Here is a 19,598-nt window from a genome sequence, read left to right as displayed (position 1 = left end):
TGGGACAGGGAGAGAGAGATGGGGAGGGAGGGAGAGAGAGATGGGAGGGAGACGTGTAGGGGGAGGAAGGTTAGGAAGTGCAGCTCAGTTTCCACCTAATTTTGTGGACAGTGTGCACATAGCCTGTCTTCTCCTGAGAGCCAGGTTTGCCTAAGGCGGCCTTTCTCAATAGCAAGGCTATGCTCACTGAGTCTGTACATACTAAAAGCTTTCCTTAATTTTGGGTCAGTCACAGTGGTCAGGTATTCTGCCACGGTGTACTCTCTGTTTAGGGCCAAATAGCATTCCAGTTTGCTGTGTTAAATAAATTACTTGACACATTGAAAATAAGTTTTGTTTTCTCATGATTTGGTTGGGTCTAATTGTGTTGCTGTCCTGGGGCTCTGTGGAGTCTATTTGTGTTTGTGAACAGAGCCATTGAACCAGCTGGCTGAGGGGACTCTTCTCTAGGTTTATCTCTCTGCAGGTGAGGGCTTTGTGATGGAATATGTGGGCATCATTTCCTTTTAGGCAGTTGTAGAATTTAACAGCTTTACGTGTATTTTGATAATTAGCGGGTATATTACTAATTCTGCTCTGCATGCATTAAGATCAAGGTGCTGCTGTAGTCCTTCTTGGTTGGGGACAGAAGCACCAGATCATCTGTAAATAGACAATACACCTCATCTATCCCCTGGTGGCAGATTGCAGTCTTTCAGTCTTCGTGAGAGCTGAGACAGAACCTCTCCTCGCTCTTGCTTATCTCCCACTCTCTTTAACTGCCTCCCTCCCTCCCTCCTCCCAGGGGTTGGTGGTGGTGGCAGATTACAGTCTTTGGGAGAGCTGAAAAGGAATCTACCCTGTGCCTTTTCTCTCTCTTGCTCATCTCTTTCCCTCCTCCTCCCCTCTTTCTGGGGGGAGGGGTTGGCAGATTGCAGTCTTTGGGAGAGCTGAGAGCTCCCTCTTCTCTTTGCCTTTTCAGCTCCCATCAACAGATGGCTGCTTTTAATGGAGAAGCGTTCAACCTGAAAATCCAACCTCTCCATCTCTCTCTGTCAGTCAGTCTGTCTATCTACTTTTCTTCCTGGTCTCTCTCTCCCTTTTCCTGCTTTGCTCACTTTCTTTCTTCATTCCTAAAATGGACAGTCCTCAAGTGTGCCTAGTGTGTTGATGTGTGTATGTGCATTTCATGAAAATGCCAGATGGGCTGGTTCATTTTTTGCCTAGTGGGCCTGTCTAACTTGGGTTTTCTGAGCAAAAGGTAATTATTTCATAATGGGCCGGTGTGTTAGACATGCCAGGGCCAATTTTTGTTCTCAGTCCGCCCCTGTGTGTGTGTGTGGGGGGGGGGGGGGGGGGGTTACATGTTGATGTGGAATATGCATGCTTGTGAACGTGTTTTTAATTCATGTGTATAAGACCATGTCTGAATTTGAAATTGACAGTGTTTCGCCAAATGCTTGTCCATGACTTTGATTATAATTGTGTTGCTGTGAAACGATGTCAGCTTGTGTGTGTGTGTGTGTGTGTGATACATACATAACATAACATTACATACATACATACATACATACATACATACATACAGTGGGGCAAAAAAAGTATTTAGTCAGCCACCAATTGTGCAAGTTCTCCCACTTAAAAAGATGAGGCCTGTAATTTTCATCGTAGGTACACTTCAACTATGACAGACAAAATAAGAAAAAAAAAATCCAGAAATTCACATCGTAGGATTTTTAATGAATTTATTTGCAAATTATGGTGGAAAATAAGTATTTGGTCAATAACAAAAGTTTCTCAATACTTTGTTATATACCCTTTGTTGGCAATGACAGAGGTCAAAAGTTTTCTGTAAGTCTTCACAAGGTTTTCACACACTGTTGCTGGTATTTTGGCCCATTCCTCCATGCAGATCTCCTCTAGAGCAGTGATGTTTTGGGGCTGTTGCTGGGCAACACAGACTTTCAACTCCCTCCAAAGATTTTCTATGGGGTTAAGATTTGGAGACTGGCTAGGCCACTCCAGGACCTTGAAATGCTTCTTACGAAGCCACTCCTTCGTTGCCCGGGCGGTGTGTTTGGGATCATTGTCATGCTGAAAGACCCAGACACGTTTCATCTTCAATGCCCTTGCTGATGGAAGGAGGTTTTCACTCAAAATCTCACGATACATAGCCCCATTCATTCTTTCCTTTACACGGATCAGTCGTCCTGGTCCCTTTGCAGAAAAACAGCCCCAAAGCATGAGGTTTCCACCCCCATGCTTCACAGTAGGTATGGTGTTCTTTGGATGCAACTCAGCATTCTTTGTCCTCCAAACACGACGAGTTGAGTTTTTACCAAAAAATTATATTTTGGTTTCATCTGACCATATGACATTCTCCCAAACTTCTTCTGGATCATCCAAATGCTCTCTAGCAAATTTCAAACGGGCCTGGACATGTACTGGCTTAAGCAGGGGGACACGTCTGGCACTGCAAGATTTGAGTCCCTAGCGGCGTAGTGTGTTACTGATGGTAGGCTTTGTTACTTTGGTCCCAGCTCTCTGCAGGTCATTCACCAGGTGCCCCTGTGTGGTTCTGGGATTTTTGCTCACCATTCTTGTGATAATTTTGACCTCACGGGGTGAGATCTTGCGTGAAGCCCCAGATCGAGGGAGATTATCAGTGGTCTTGTATGTCTTCCATTTCCTAATAATTTCTCCCACAGTTGATTTCTTCAAACCAAGCTGCTTACCTATTGCAGATTCAGTCTTCCCAGCCTGGTGCAGGTCTACAATTTTGTTTCTGGTGTCCTTTGACAGCTCTTTGGTCTTGGTCATAGTGGAGTTTGGAGTGTGACTGTTTGAGGTTGTGGACAGGTGTCTTTTATACTGATAACAAGTTCAAACAGGTGCCATTAATACAGGTAACGAGTGGAGGACAAAGAAAAAGAAGTTACAGGTCTGTGAGAGCCAGAAATCTTACTTGCTTGTAGGTGACCAAATACTTATTTTCCACCATAATTTGCAAATAAATTCATTAAAAATCCTACAATGTGATTTTCTGGATTTAGTTGACTTCATAGTTGAAGTGTACCCATGATGAAAATTACAGGCCTCTCATCTTTTTAAGTGGGAGAACTTGCACAATTGGTGGCTGACTAAATACTTTTTTGCCCCACTGTACATACATACATACATACATACATGAACAAGAATATAAATGCAACAAGTAAAGTGTTGGTCCCATGGTTCATGAGCTGAAATAAAATATCCCAGAAATCTTAAATACGCACAAAAAGCTTATTTTACTAACATTTTGTGCATAAATTTGTTTACATCCCTGTTAGTGAGCATTTCTCCTTTGCCAAGATAATCTGTCCACCTGACAGGTGTGGCATATCAAGAAGCTGGGCCTTGCTCCCCAGTGGGTGGGCCAGTCTCCAAAGGGGTGGGCCTACATCCTCCCAGGCCCACCCATAGCTGCGCTCCTGCCCACTAATGTGAAATCCATAGATTAGGGCCTAATTTAATTATTTAAATTGAATGATCTCCTTATATGAATTGTAACTCAGTAAAATCATTGAAATTGTTGCATGTTGTGTTTATATTTTTGTTCAGTATATACATATACACACACAGTACACGGTAGTGTCCTCCTTGGTACTCGAAGGGTCACCTGAGATGGTATTAAACTTCTGAAGAGACACTAGCCAATTAGGGGTAGCCTACCATCCTGCAGACAGACTGACACAGACACACACGTGCACGCATACCTGCACACACAGGCACGTGTGCACATGCAAACACACGCTTCACTCAGCACCCGGTGTCTCAGCACCCGGTGTCTCTTCACTAAGTCCTAGTTATGAAGTGACCTCACTAAGACCTGTCTTGGTACTCCACTGATTTGACTGATGGCATGAATGAATGTCATTGGGTTTAAAAATGGGTCTGGGCTGCCATCTGCTGGAGCAAAGGAGGCCCAACATGAAATAAATCCAATTACATCAACATGTACCTCAAATAATGGATTCCTGTCCAATAGACAAGGCAGAATTACTTTAACACACACACACACACACACACACACACACACACACACACACACACCTCATATACCAACTGTTATGTCTGCTTACTGACAGACAGTAGTTGTCCATGCCTCTGCTTTTCTAAGCTTAGCTCATCATCTTTCTCTCTCTCCGTCAGTTTCCTTCTCTCAATCTGTCAGTCACCACTAGGGGGCACTGCTATCATTTCTTTGCCTCGTTCTTAAAACAGTTTTTATTACAGTCTAACCCTTCCTGGAGGGCCAAGTGTCTGCTGTTTAGTGGTTTTTCTTACTAATCAGTGACCTTAATTCATAAATCAAGAACAAGGGAGGAGTGAAAACCCAGACACTCGGCCCCCCGAGGAATGAGTTTGACACGTGCATGAGTCACTTTGCTGTTTTTCATCAGATCTTATGATGCAATGGGAGAAAAACACACATATCCCATACAAAACATGTCCTAGTAAACTCTAGGCCAGGTAAATGTAACAATTTCAAAGATTCACATGACTGGGCAGGGGTGCAGCCACTTGGCAGCCAGGCCCTGACAATCAGAATACGTTTTTCCCAACAAAAGGGCTTTATTACCGACAGAAATTATCCTCAGCATATGTCTCTGAACAAAGGGGGTCAAAATCAAAAGTAACCGTCAGTATCTGGTGTGGCCACCAGCTGTATTAAGTGCTGCAGTGCATCTCCTCCTCATGGACTGCACCAGATTTGCCAGTTCTTACTGTGAGAGGTTACCCCACTCTTCCACCAATGCACCTGCAAGACATTTCTGGGGGGAATGGCCCTAGCCCTCACCCTCTGATCCAACAGGTCGCAGACATGCTCAATGGGATTGAGATCCGGGATCTTCGCTGGCCATGGCAGAACACTGACATACCTGTCTTGCAGGAAATCATGCACAGAACACCTGCAACAAGCTCAGTCCGATGATGCTAGTAACACAGCGCCCCAGACCATGACGGGCCCTCCACCTCCAAATCTATCCCGCTCCAGAGTACAGGCCTCGGTGTAACACTCATTCCTTCCACGATAAACAAAAATCAGACTATCACCCCTGGTGAGACAAAACCGCGACTCGTCAGTGAAGAGCACTTTTTGCCAGTCTTGTCTGGTCCAGCGACGGTGGGTTTGTGCCCATAGGCGACGTTGTTGCCGGTGAGGTCTGTTGAGGACCTGCCTTACAACAGGCCTACAAGCCCTCAGTCCAGCCTCTCTCAGCCTATTGTGGACAGTCTGAGCACTGATGGAGGGTTTGTGTGTTCCTGGTGTAACTCGGGCAGCTGTTTCCATCCTGTACTTGTCCCGCAAGTTGTTTGGATGTACCAATCCTGTGCAGGTGGACGAGCAGTGTCCGTCCTGTCTCCCTGTAGTGCTGTCTTAGGCGTCTCACACTATGGACATTAGGGCACGTTCAACATACCTTAGGCACGTTCACACAGATGAGCAGGGACCCTGGGCATCTTTCTTTGGTGTTTTTCAGAGTCAGTAGAAAGGCCGCTTTAGTGCCCTAAGTTTACATAACATTTACATGTGTATAAGATGACACATACTGTATCTATTATGTGTGGGAATAATTTGGAACAGATTTCCAAAATTAAAATCACTTGGAGCTGATTTGCAGGCTGGGCCGGGAGTTAGGGACAACTCTATGGTCCATACCCTCAGTATGACTGGGTAGTGTGGTTCATACCCTCAGTATGACTGGGTAGTGTGGTTCATACCCTCAGTATGACTGGGTAGTAGAGTTCTTACCCGCTGTGCTTCATGTTGGGGGGTTTGTCCATGCGGACGGCTAGTTTGATCTTCAGCTCTGAGTCCTGACTGTTCTTTGACACCACCATCTTGTGCAGCTCGGCCTGCTTGGGTCCGTTGGTGGTGGGGTTCAGGATCACCTGGGAATGGGAGGGAGGGAAGAGAGAGAGAGGGTAGAGAGAGAGGGAATAGATTGGGGGAATGGGGGGAGGAAATGGAAGGAAGGGAGAGAGGGAAGAATGGGGTGACAAAAGGGAGAGGGCACAGGAGAGAAGAAAAAAAGAGAATTTGCAGTAAAGTGAAGTAATGATGAACAGCTGCACACGCACACACACACACACACACACACACGATACACAAACAGCGTCTCATCAGTTAGTCATTGACTGACACATCCATATTCTGTGACAATGATGGGAACAGACAGGTGAAGGACATCAGAAAACCATGGCTGTCTGGCTGGGGGAAGAGAGTAGAGATGGGGAGGAGGTGCCATAGACAGAGAGACACTTCTTTCTCATCGCAACCCCCTCTGCAGTTGCTCCGTATGCAAGAAAGGGATTCAGATAAAATCCAAAGCTTTAGCAATGTTATCCTCATCTTTATATAGAAACATTTGTGTTTTGAGTTGCTGGATATCAGTGTGAGTGTGTTAGAGAGAGGGTGAGGAAAGAGAGAGCAAGAGGGAGGGGGATAGGGATGTGGGAGAGGGATAGGGAGGGGCAAGGGATGGGGAGAGGGATGGGGGTTAGGGAGGGAGATAGAGATGGGGAGGGGGATAGAGATGGGGAGGGGGATATAGAGGGTCATAGGGATAGGGATAGAGATGGGGAGGGGGATATAGAGGGTCATAGGGATAGGGATAGAGATGGGGAGGGAGTTAGAGATGGTCATAGGGATACAGATGGGGAGGGGGATAGAGATGGGTAGAGGGATGGGAACAGGGATGGGGATATGGATAGAGATGGTATGGGGAGAGGGGAGGATAGGGAGGGGGATAGAGATGGGTAGAGGGATGGGGACAGGGATGGGGATATGGATAGAGATGGTATGGGGAGAGGGGAGGAGGATATGGATAGAGATGGGTATTGCGAAAAGGGAGGGGGATAGAGATTGGGAGGGGATAGGGAGGGGGATAGAGATAGGGAGGGGGTAGAGATAGGGATGGGGTAGAGATAGGGATGGGGTAGAGATAGGGATGGGGTAGAGATAGGGAGGGGGTAGAGATGGGGATAGGGAGGGACATAGGGATGGGGAGGGGGATAGGGGAAAGGGAGGGGGATAGAGATTGGGAGGGCATAGGGATGGGGGATAGGGATGGGGATAGGGAGGGGGATAGAGATGGGGAGGGGGATAGAGATATGGGACAGGGAGGGTCATAGGGATAGGGAGGGGGTTAGAGATGGGGAGGGGGTTGAGATAGGGTAGAGATGGGGATGGTGATAGGGAGGGGGAGGGATAGGGATAAAGATAGGGATGGGGATAGAGATGGGGATGGGGATAGAGATGGGGAGGGATAGGGATAGAGATAGGGAGGGGGATACAGATAGGGAAGGGAGGGTCATAGGGATAGGGAGGTGTTAGAGAATGGAATGGGATTAGAGATGGGGACAGGGAGGGCCATAGGGATAGGGAGGGGGATAGAGATTGGGATAGGGATGGGGATGGGAATAGGGATGTGGGATAGGGGGGGTCAAAGGGATAGGGAGGGGGGGTTAGAGAGGGAGGGGTTTAGAGATGGGGATAGGGATAGGGAGGGTCATAGGGATAGGGAGGGGGTTAGAGATGGGGAGGGGGTTAGAGATGGGGAGGGGGTTAGAGATGGGGAGGGGGTTAGAGATGGGGATAGAGATGGGGATGGGGAGGGTCATAGGGATAGGGAGGGGGTTAGAGACGGGGAGGGGGTTAGAGACGGGGAGGGGGTTAGAGACGGGGAGGGGGATAGTGATGTGGATAGTGATGGGGAGGGGGATAGTGATGTGGATAGTGATGTGGATAGTGATGGGGAGGGGGATAGTGATGTGGATAGTGATGTGGATAGTGATGGGGAGGGGGATAGTGATGGGGAGGGGGATAGTGATGTGGATAGTGATGGGAGGGGGATAGTGATGTGGATAGTGATGTGGATAGTGATGGGGAGGGGGATAGTGACGTGGATAGTGATGTGGATAGTGATGGGGAGGGGGATAGTGATGTGGATAGTGATGGGGAGGGGGATAGTGATGGGGAGGGGGATAGTGATGGGGAGGGGGATAGTGATGGGGAGGGGGATAGTGATGGGGAGGGGGATAGTGATGGGGATAGTGATGGGATAGTGATGGGGAGGGGGATAGTGTTGGGGAGGGGGACGGGGATAGGATTGTGGATAGGGAGGGGGATGGGGATAGGGAGGGGGATAGGATTGTGGGTGGGTATGTGGATAGGGATGGGGATGGGGAGGGGGATGGGATTATGGATGGGGATAGTGATGGGGATAGGGAGGGGGGTGGAGTGGGGACGGGGACAGGATTGTGGATAGTGATGGGGAGGGGGATAGTGATGTGGATAGTGATGGGGAGGGGGATAGGGTGCCACAGACAGAGTAGAGAAGGTGAGGAAAGAGGGAGAAAGATGAAAACAGGAATGGAGAGGGTCAGACTTTTAAAGCAATTACGTTTGACAAAAGAGATGAAAATGGAGAATGAAAGAGCAGAAACAAAAAGCAAGGAGTTGGCAGAATGTGTGTGTGGCATACCCCCTTTGAATAATGGTTGATAGAGATAGATATCAATAGTGAAAGATATTGAATGATATCAATAGTGAAATATACTGATGTAAATGATATGAATAATGGTTGATAGTGATAGTGAATGATATAAATCATAACAGGTGTGCAGGTGTCTTACCCGTCCCAACTCCTTGTCTTCCAGAGCCAGTACCCCTGTGCTCTCTGTGAACAGCTTGACTTTGACCATTGGTAACGGGTGCGTCGTCATGAAGTCCCCCTGAGTGCCCCACCTGAAAGACAAGATTCCACCCCTCAGGATTAAACATGCATAGGACTACAATTGTTGTGTAACTAAGAGCTGATATTAAGCGCCATACAGGTATTTGTGTGTATTCAGTAATCATAAGAGTTAAGGGGGGGGAAAAAAAGAGTCAAAATATCAGGCAAGTCCATTTCAAAATGGCGATTACCCATCCTTGTACCCATTATCTTGCTGCCAATAACCCATTGTGGGTGCTCACAGACCAAAGACTCTAGAATTGTATTACCATAGAAACATTTCTATCACCCTTTCTGTTCTTCTGTCACACAACGCTTCCTTTTTCTACCAGAGTGGCCAACCAGTGAATGTCCGGTGATAGTGGTGCCTCCCATTGTGCCTGGAAGTTGATGAAAAGTAACTCTGGAATTGATTTTGCAGGGTAAATAAGGCATTTTCAGATGTGTGCAGCCAACACTCGCTCAGCTTCTAGATGAGAGAATGGCAGTGACAAGGTTTTCTATGAAAATCAGTGTGTGTTTGCAGTGCTTCACCTCTTCCTCCACACTACTGACTGTATCACATGGCATTTTGTGGGCCTTTATCTAAAGATGTGTGCTGTTCTTTTAGAGCTACAAAAGCTCTGCCGTTTCCTTTCTTCATGGTTATACAGCAGTGATGAGTGAGTACCCAATCCAGTCATTGTAGGTCTGTACTCTGGAAGCTTCTGATGTTGGTTCAAGGTTGAGGATGAGCATGATGGGTCATTCAGATATCCCACTGCGCTCAAACTGAATGAATCAACGTTTATTGCACTTAATAACAACAACAAAAAAATCTATGTGATGAAAAATCAAAGTGGAAAAGTGATTGGATTTGCAAAACATCATCAATGTAAAGGGATTTCAGGAATGTCTGTATTTTACCCTGAATCCAATGACATGGTTAAAATGTTTTTGGTTTTACAATACATGTCAAAACTAGCATTGACCTGACGTCTGTGCCTAGTGGGATAGCACCTGCATGACGGGTCACGAGTGTCTGTTAGTGTGTGTGTGTGTGTGTGTGTGTGGGCATGTGTGTGTGTGCATGCGTGAGAGTGTGAGTGTGAGTATGTGTTTGTGTTCAGTTACATGCCTGCATGGCCTCAGAATGCTGAATGACCTCTTGCTTCTCAATGACAGCAGGAATCCAATGTAGCTAACAAATTATTTTTTCCCAGTTGCCAAGGAAACGTGTGGAATGCGTTCAAAACGGTCTGTCCCTCAAGTTGCGAGAGACAAAAGAAATACAAACTGCTAATTTACAGAGGAGGGTAAAGGGCAATTCAAACAAGAAGTGGCTATTGTTTGTCTCGTGTCATTTCTATCATGGTACACAAAGAAAATGGACTCTGGAGATAACCCTTAGACTTTACCCGACACCCCTCTGTCCTTGTTCACCACTCTTAGGAAAGCCCACAAGTCAACAGTTAAGTTTGCCATGCGAGGGAGGTTAACTATGTTAGCTATATTTACTTAAGGCGTTTTCTGTCTCAGATGCATTATCAGATCTGACGAGGAATAGAATAGCAGCCATGACAGACCCAGCTGGAGCAAAACATTGACTCCATTTATTCCTTGAAAAGAGTGCAAGACTAGCGAGTGTGTGGGAAGGTATTTTCCCATCTCTGCTGAAGGACAAGCACCGTCTGTCTACGTAAAAAATACTTAGAAATTCACTGATTCATTTTCAGTCAAGTAACTGCCCTCAAATCCAACTATGAAAAATCAGTTGTCTCGCTGTCAGCCTACGCAGAGGAGTAGAATGACTTCACATTGAATGGAGCCTCGAACGGTAAGGAAAAGGATCTAAAAAGGTCCTTAAGATTATGCAATGATTGTGCAATAGACAGCGCTATGAACACATGGACTGGCTGTCTATGAGATCATGAAAAGAACATATTCCTACATACTTTGACTGTATTTTGGTTATGATAAGGGATAAGACAGTTGTACCAAGGCCATGTACAAACTTGTTGTTCAAGAATCAAAGGGTTTGTCATGAATTGAAATGACAATTAAATTGAACAGCAAGTATTCCTCCAGATGGCTTGAAGGCCATGTTGTTCTGGTCTCTGGGCTAATGAAGATGATGGTATATTGTAGTGACAGGTACTGGAGAGAAGTCACGGTCTGAGCTCTGAGAGTCTGAAAGGGCAGTCTTATTAATGCATTACCAGACTGCTGCCGCCGCCAGTCTAATAACCATGCCGAAATCAACGTCCAGGCGCACGGCAACAAGCAATGACTCACTGCAACCTCATCATCAAAAAGCAGACATTTAACTTCTGCTGGAGGCTGTGAGACAGTAGCAGAGTCGTGATGTGATCAGAGGGATAATGTGGTGCCGAGTCACACAACAGAGGCTGTTAACTGTATCCCTTGGCTATGTGGATGGGATGATATGAACATTTGGTGACCAGAGGTCTCAAGAGCCTCAAATATTTTCAATTTAAGGACAAGATGATAAATGTTCAGCTAAATGAGGTGGAACGATAAAAACAATTAAACTAGTGTTCCCACAGACATGTTTAAAGGGCACAGCAGCAGGACTTCACCTAATACTAGACTTTAATATGGCCAGAGCCTGGGATTCATCTACATTTCCATTTCAATCAGATGGGGGAACACTTTGAGCAATTGTGTTAAGGAATACACTCCAACACGTCATTATGACCAGCTATGTATGCTACTACAAGCCACATGTCTAGATTGGGTAGTCCCAGAACCAGGCACGCAACTTTCACTGGGGACAGGGGATTCTGAAATGCATTCTGAAATTGCATTATTGTGCCCCCAGTTTTATCATTAGAATGTGATTCAAAACAAGGCAATGGTGTGCTTTAAGACCATGCGGACGTCTCTGAGCGGTCGGGTAGGCTGTTTGGAGTGTTCAGAAAATAAATATCCCCACTTCTAAAACCAAAGTTGCGCCCCTGCCCAGAACTCTTGCGAGATGACCAAGAAGCCATCTGTGTTTTTAACCAAGCTAACAAAGGAAGTGGAAATGATGTGAGCTCAGACAGGTGAACTCCTTGACCCAACACTGAACCTGCATGGCATGTTGGTCCGGGGTTACACCACCGAACACAAACTCCGCCGTGCTGTCTATTCACCTCCCAATGGTGCCACCCGGCCGCTATGCTGAAAAACAAGTGGAGTGGACAGCAGAGGAAAAATCACCACTCGAGGGGGAGGGTAAGAGGCGGCGGCAAGGCTTTGTTCTGTGGACCCAGCACTGTCATTGGTGCTGTATCCTGGTTATCCACATGGGAGAAGACTACAGAGCTATCAACAGTGCTCACTACCACCCAACCCTCTTGCATCACATAACTCACAGCTTTAATAGGCGCATTCAGGACATTAAACAATGCTCTGGGGAAGCATTGTAGCCTTAGATGTTAAAACCAGTAGTCTATTACAAAGAAGAGTAAAACACCACGCTCTAAGCTCAGAGACGCAGGGCATCATAAGCATTCAAAGCTAAGGTCTGAGTGCATTAGCATCAGGTATGGCTGCCGTGCTCACGTTTACTTCATCTTTAGAAGCTGACATGCCAAGACTAGGGATAATCCACTTAGACCTAAATAGGCAATGCTCTCTCTGCTGTAAAAATTCAGCTTCCTTTTAAAGTGCAAAATAGCTGCGTCTCAAATGTTCAAATACACCTTATGTCTCGAGACAGTTCCAACTTAAACCCATCGGACATTGTTACATATTACCTATACACATCTTTGAAAAACTATTTTAAAATATAAAAATACATACAAATTTGTCCTCCCCAGCCATGTTCTGGGAAGGATTAAAAACTCTAGGACTAAAATAAGCCATTCTATATGCCTTGTGAACTTCCATCAATAGATGGCAATAGATCTGAAAATAAACCATATTACTCAATTCCCGAAAAGGTGACTTCTCTGTGACAAGGTTTTTCCAAGACACCGATTACTGTTCACTTGACATTTCAAAACATGACTGAACAGTCATTATTAAGCAGACGCTCTTATCTGGAGTGAATGACAGTGAACACACGCAGTCAATATATTATGTGACCACTGCGGTAAGAGAACTTGCAAAACGTGTTAATGTTGACTTACTGTGGTCTGGAAGCTTCCGCCTGGTCTGTCTGCAGTTTCTCCCCCCCCTCCACCTCCATGGTGCAGTACACAATCCTGTTAGGAGCCACCGACTTCAGGCCCTGCACTTCCACTATCACTATCTGCAAACAGCAACAGAGTGGACATGGTCAGCTCCACACATATGCAAACAGCAACAGAGAGGACATGGTCAGCTCCACACATCTGCAAACAGCAACAGAGAGGACATGGTCAGCTCCACACATCTGCAGACAGCAACAGAGAGGACATGGTCAGCTCCACACATCTGCAAACAGCAACAGAGAGGACATGGTCAGCTCCACACATCTGCAGACAGCAACAGAGAGGACATGGTCAGCTCCACACATCTGCAGACAGCAACAGAGAGGACATGGTCAGCTCCACACATCTGCAGACAGCAACAGAGAGGACATGGTCAGCTCCACACATCTGCAGACAGCAACAGAGAGGACATGGTCAGCTCCACACATCTGCAGACAGCAACAGAGAGGACATGGTCAGCTCCACACATCTGCAAACAGCAACAGAGAGGACATGGTCAGCTCCACACATCTGCAGACAGCAACAGAGAGGACATGGTCAGCTCCACACATCTGCAAACAGCAACAGAGAGGACATGGTCAGCTCCACACATCTGCAAACAGCAACAGAGAGGACATGGTCAGCTCCACACATCTGCAAACAGCAACAGAGAGGACATGGTCAGCTCCACACATCTGCAGACAGCAACAGAGAGGACATGGTCAGCTCCACACATCTGCAGACAGCAACAGAGAGGACATGGTCAGCTCCACACATCTGCAGACAGCAACAGAGAGGACATGGTCAGCTCCACACATCTGCAAACAGCAACAGAGAGGACATGGTCAGCTCCACACATCTGCAGACAGAGGCACTATCACCGAATCCACATACAGAGGGGACACCCTATAGAGAAACTTATGTTACACAGCGCGCATGGAGACAGGCATGTAGGCACGCGCCAAGCAAAATCAAAGAGCAGATATGTTTAGTTTGTTTTTACTGGCCCCTTAGACACAATAACCCTCAAGCTGACCCCAGAATAGAAAAACAACAGACTATAGATCTTTCCTTTAAAAGTCCACCAGAAATCAACAAATCAATTAACTGTGAGTAACCTGAGCGTACCACTAAATAACTTTCTGGGCAAGAGTACAAGATGATCTTGCAAAAACACACCTCCAGTGTGAAGGAGAGGACTACATCAGACTTGGAGAGGAATTCGGTCTCCTCGCCCATGTCCAGGAAGGAGTTGTTCATGGTGGAGCGTTTGAGCTTCTGTTTGAAGTCGGGACCTCCCTTGGCCACAGGTAGACTCTCCAGGTTGGCCATGAGCAGGTTGACAGACGAGCGCAGCTCCTCGATGTACATGGCCTCCATGTCTTTGGACACAAACTTTGGGTACTTTCTCTCCTAAGAGGGAGTCAGTGTTAGATGAAGAGTTCAGTATCCACTGTTGTGGCAGATTATAACTACAGTAATCACAAATGTTATTTTAAGTATTCTGAAACAGTGGTCAACAACCACCAGTCCAGCTTCATGGTGTCTAACCAGCTTTAAAAAGGGAAAACTCCAACCAAAAACTATTTTGGTATTTGTTTCATTAGTCTATTGTTGATATAGTCCCAAAACATGTTGCATGTCCACAATCACGTTTTCAAGATATATAACTTTAAAAACACATACGCAAAACATTTCTGGACTATATCATTAATGGACTAATTAAATAAATACCAAAATAAAATTGTTGGGTGGAGCTTTCCTTTAACAAACCTGATTCAATTAATCATTGTGTAGTTGGTTAGTTGACTCAGATGTGAAAGTACTTGGCTGGAAAGAAATGTCCGGACACCCTGTTACTCTCCATGACCAGAGCTGATGATCACTGTTCTTGGCTTACTTAGACTTCTTATTTAGAGGGCTGTAGGAGTAGGACTTACCTTGGCTACCCTCTCTGCCAGCTGTTGTCGTCCATCCAGCTCCCGGCGGATCTGGGCTGCCTGCTCATCCACATTGTCCAGCTAAAAACCACAGACCAGGAAAGAAAGTGTAAAGCAACCAATCAAGAGCTGAGGACCAGGAATGAGTGTGTCAAATCAACAGGATGATCAATAATGGTATTGTAACAATAATGTTAATAAATTAAGAGACATGGAGTTTTGACCAAACAATCAAACATTTAAAAGAAATGTATAGCACTGAGCAGACATATATATATATATACTTCAAGTGAAATGCTTGATAATGCATGTGATATCAACAGAGATATATTTTCAGCATGATCTTAATATTGACTGGATTTCATTAAGCTGCCCACTCAAGAAAAGGCTTCAAACTGTAACCAGTGCCTGCAACCTGGTTCAGGTTATCAACCTACCAGGGTAGCTACAAACAGCACAGGAATTAAATCACCAACATGTATTGATCACATCTTTACTAATACTGCAGAAATCTGCTTTAAAGCTGTATCCAGATCCATTGTATCTAGTGATCACAATATAGCAGCCATATTCCTTATAGCCATATTGCTTATTCCAGTGACTAATAAGCATGCAGCCATTAAGAAAAGGACTGTAAAAACATAAATCCCTGTGGGTTGAAGAGCAATTGAAAAATGTTATGGTTGAGAGGGTTGAGGCAAAAGGAATGGCAAATAAGTCTGGCTGCACAACCGATTGGCAAACGTACTGCAAATTGAGAAAATTGTGTGACTAAACTGAATAAAACAAGAAGAAACTATACTATAAAACAAAGAGAAATTATCTAAAGAATGATAGTAAAAAGCTTTGGAGCACCTTAAATAAAATGTTGGGCAAAAAGGCAAACTCCGCTCCATCATTCATTGAACCAGATGGCTTATTCATCACAAAACCCACTGATATTGCCAACTACTAATGACCCCCCCCATCAGCAAGTTAAGCAAACTTAGGCATGATATGCCAGCAGCAAATGCCAACACTACACATCCAAGTACAACTGAATAAATTCTAAAATACAAAAATTGTCTTTTCATTTAGAAAATGGAGTGTGGACGAGGTGAAAAAATACTGTTGTCTATCAACAATGACAAGATACCTGGGTCTGACAACAAGGATGGAAAATTACTGAGGATAATAGCAGACAGATGCCTACAATAAAGTGTGCCCTCAGGCCTGGAGGGAAGAAAAAGTTATTCCGCCACCCAACCATATTAAAGACCCCTTTACTGGCTAAAAGAGCCAACCAAATCAGCCTGTTACCAACCCTTAGTACATTTGTAGAAAAAAAATTGTTTGACCAGATACAATGCTATTTTACAGTAAACAAATTGACAGACTTTCAGCATGCTTTTAGGGACGGACATTCAACAAGCACAGCACTTACATAAATGATGATTGGTTGAGAGAAATTGATGATGAAAAGATTTTGGGAGCTGTTTTGTTAGTCTTCAGTGTGGCTTTTGTCATTATCGATCAGTCTGCTGCTGGAAAAACTTGTGTGTTATGGCTTTACACCCCCTGCTATATTGTGGATAAAGAGTTACCTGTCGAACAGAACACAGATGGTGTTCTTTAATGGAAGCCTCTCCATCATAGGTAGAATCCATCCAGGTAGAATCAGGAATTCCCCAGGGCAGCTGTCTAGGCTCCTTACTTTTTTCAATCCTTACTAATTACATGATACTGGCTTTGAGTAAAGTCAGTGCGTCTATGCATGTGGAAGACAACACTATACACATCCACTACTAAAGTGAGTGAAATTACTGCAACACTTAAATAACTAGTCAGTTTCAGAATGGGTGGCAACAAATAAGTTATTTACTAAATATTAAAAAAATTATAAAAGCATTGTATTTGGGACAAATCATTCACTAAACCCTAAACATCAACTAAATCTTGTAATGAATAATGTGGAAATTGAGCAAGTTGAGGTGACTAAACTGCTTGGATTAACCCTGGATTGTAAATTGTCATGGTCAAAACATGTTGATGCAGCATTAGTTAAGGCAGAGAGAAGTCTGTCCATAATAAAGTCCTGCTCTGCCTTCTTATCAACACTATCAACAAGGCAGGTCCTACAGGCCCGAGTTATGCACACCTGGACTACTGTCCAGTCGTGTGGTCAAGTGCCACAAAGAGGAACAGGGAAATTATAATTGGCTCAGAACAGGGCAGCACGGCTGGCCCTTAACTATACACAGAGACCTAAAATTAACAATGTGCATGTCAATCTCTCATGGATCAAAGTAGAGGAGAGACTGACTTCATCACTACTTGTTCTGTAAGAGGTATTGACATGCTGAATGCGCCGAGCCATTTGTTTAAACTATTAGCACACAGCTTGGACACCCATGCATACCCCACAAGACAAGCCACCAGAGGTCTCTTCACAAGTAGTAGTGGGCTGAGGGCTCAAACTTAATGTGCTGTGAAAAGTGTTATGAAATGTAATGTCATGTAATATTTTTTATTGTATATACAGTGATTCGGAAAGTCTAAAATTGAAAAATAAAATAAAAAACTAAAATACCATATTTACACAAGTATTCAGACCCTTTGATATGAGACTCAAAATTGAGCTGTTTCCATTGATCATTTTGAGATGTTTCTACAACTTGATTGGATTCCATCTGTGGTAAATTAAATTGATGGACATGATTTGGAAAGCCACACACCTGTCTATTTAAGGTCCCACAGTTGACAGTGCATGTCAGAGCAAAAGCCAAGCCAAAAGGTCCGTAGAACTCTGAGACCGGATTGTGTCGAGACACAGATCTGGGGAAGGGTGACAAAACATTTCTGCAGCATTGAAGGTCCCCAAGAACACAGTGACCTCCAACATTCTTAAATGAATGGAAGAAGGATCTTGTTCAGGGAGGTTACCAAGAACCCGATGGTCACTGACAGAGCTCCAGAGTTCCTCTGTTGAGATGGGAGAACCTTCCAGAAGGACACACATCTCTGCAGCACTCCATCAATCAGGCCTTTATGGTAGTGGCAAGACTTAGAAGCCACTGCTCAGTAAAAGGAACAAGACAGCGCACTTGGAGTTTGCCAAAAGACACCTAAAGGCACTCTCAGACCATGAGAAACAAGATTCTCTGGTCTGATGAAACCAAGATTGAACTCTGGTCTGAATGCCAAGCATCACATCTGGAGGAAATCTGGCACCATATATTCAGTAAAGCATGGTGCTGGCAACAACATGTAGTGGGGATGTTATTCAGTGGCAGGGACTGGGAGACCGTTCATCGAAGGAACGATGAACGGAGCAAAGTAGAGATATCCTTGTGTTACCTTTCCGAGTTTCTGTGTTGTTTTGGGGTTGTATGTGTATATGTTTCAGGAAATGGCTTCCTGGATTCCAAGCAGCTCATTGGTCGGCTCCATTGCAGATTGTCGATCTGACCCTGCCCTCTCATCAGGGGATACAGCTTTCTGCAATTACTGACTCCTTCTGCAGCTTGAAAAGCCAGTGTTCCTTTGTTAGTAGAGAGAGCTTCTTTGCATGTGCTGTGTTGGTTGTTGGTCTGGTAAATTTGTTGTAAAGTGTTTTAGAGCCGGTCCTGCAGAGGTATGTGTTTGCTATAGTACCTAGTGTTTTTAGTTTATTCAAATTGTTCTGAGTTTGGTGACTTATTCTGTTTCATTTGTTCCCAGGGGGAAGGGGAAGGCTCCTTGGGAGTGTACGGCAAAAGGCCTGCGGGCATACATATACCCGTAGTATGTACTCTGTCTATGCACACTAGATAAGACCTCGGCGGACCACCCTCTGTATTTTGGTTAGCGTTAAGAATAGGTAAGTAGTGGGTAGGTAAAGTAGGAGGGTGGACTCTAACTTTTACTTTGGTTCCGTCCAGCCCCTTTTCCCCACATTTACCGTGTTAAGGAAATAAATTCCCTGTTAACGATAATATTTTCTGCCTCCGTCATCCTTACCCGCACCAACAGTCACATACCTCTTTCACTCCATGGGGAGTTGAGTGTAGCAGGGTGTTGCGTTCCCTCCTCCAAGAGGCGTAAGGAACACTTGATGAAAACCTGTTCCCTCAGACTGGGGCGACGGTTCACCTTCCAACAGGACAACAACCGTAAGCACACAGCCAAGACAATGCAGGAGTGATTTCGGGACAAGTCTCTGAATGTCCTTGAGTGGCACAGCCAGAACCTGGCATTGAACCCTATCTAACATCTCTGTAAAGACCTGAAAATAGCTGTGCAGCAATGCTCCCCATCCAACCTGACAGAGCTTGAGAGGATCTGCAGAAGAATGGGATAAACTCCCCAAATACAGGTGTGCCAAGCTTGTAGCGTCATACCCAAGAGAACTCAAGGCGGTAATCCCTGCCAAAGGTGCAAGATATATGATTTCCTTTTGTGGACTGACAAAAATGGTGCACTAGGTCAGGAACGAGCAACTCAAGTCCTTGAGGGACTGATTGGTGTCACACTTTTATCCCCCGCCTCAGCTAACACACCTGACTTCAATAATCAACTTGTCATGAGCTTCAGTTTAGAATGAAATTAATTTAAAATCAGCTATGTTTGCTAGGGATGGGGGAAAAGTGTGACATCTCTCCACTAGGTACTTTCTCAAGAGCACATTCATTGATATTCTAAGGCAAACAGAGTCTTTCTCTAGAGAATGGGGAACGGCTGGCACAGACACACAGAAATATGTGCAATTGAGGTATTCA

At 45.0% G+C, this 19,598-nt stretch overlaps 1 protein-coding gene across 9 annotated transcripts in view; it reads right to left on the bottom strand.

The window, feature by feature from the left end:
- The window catches only part of cadps2 (Ca++-dependent secretion activator 2), a 268,064-nt gene that overhangs the window by 160,498 nt on the left and 87,968 nt on the right, over nucleotides 1-19,598 (bottom strand). For all 9 annotated transcript variants that reach the window (XM_036969262.1, XM_036969263.1, XM_036969265.1 and 6 more), the window contains exons 4-8: nucleotides 14,863-14,943; nucleotides 14,102-14,335; nucleotides 12,881-13,002; nucleotides 8,662-8,773; nucleotides 5,777-5,916 (exon numbers count right to left, since the gene is read on the bottom strand). In XM_036969262.1, the coding sequence (XP_036825157.1) occupies nucleotides 5,777-5,916; nucleotides 8,662-8,773; nucleotides 12,881-13,002; nucleotides 14,102-14,335; nucleotides 14,863-14,943 (689 nt within the window). The remainder of the gene's footprint in view (nucleotides 1-5,776; nucleotides 5,917-8,661; nucleotides 8,774-12,880; nucleotides 13,003-14,101; nucleotides 14,336-14,862; nucleotides 14,944-19,598) is intronic.

Source organism: Oncorhynchus mykiss, chromosome 30, assembly GCF_013265735.2.
Source record: "Oncorhynchus mykiss isolate Arlee chromosome 30, USDA_OmykA_1.1, whole genome shotgun sequence".
Classification (NCBI taxonomy): domain Eukaryota; kingdom Metazoa; phylum Chordata; class Actinopteri; order Salmoniformes; family Salmonidae; genus Oncorhynchus; species Oncorhynchus mykiss.
The sequence above is the reverse complement of the archived record's forward strand: the minus strand, read 5'-3'. Positions and strand labels throughout refer to the sequence as shown.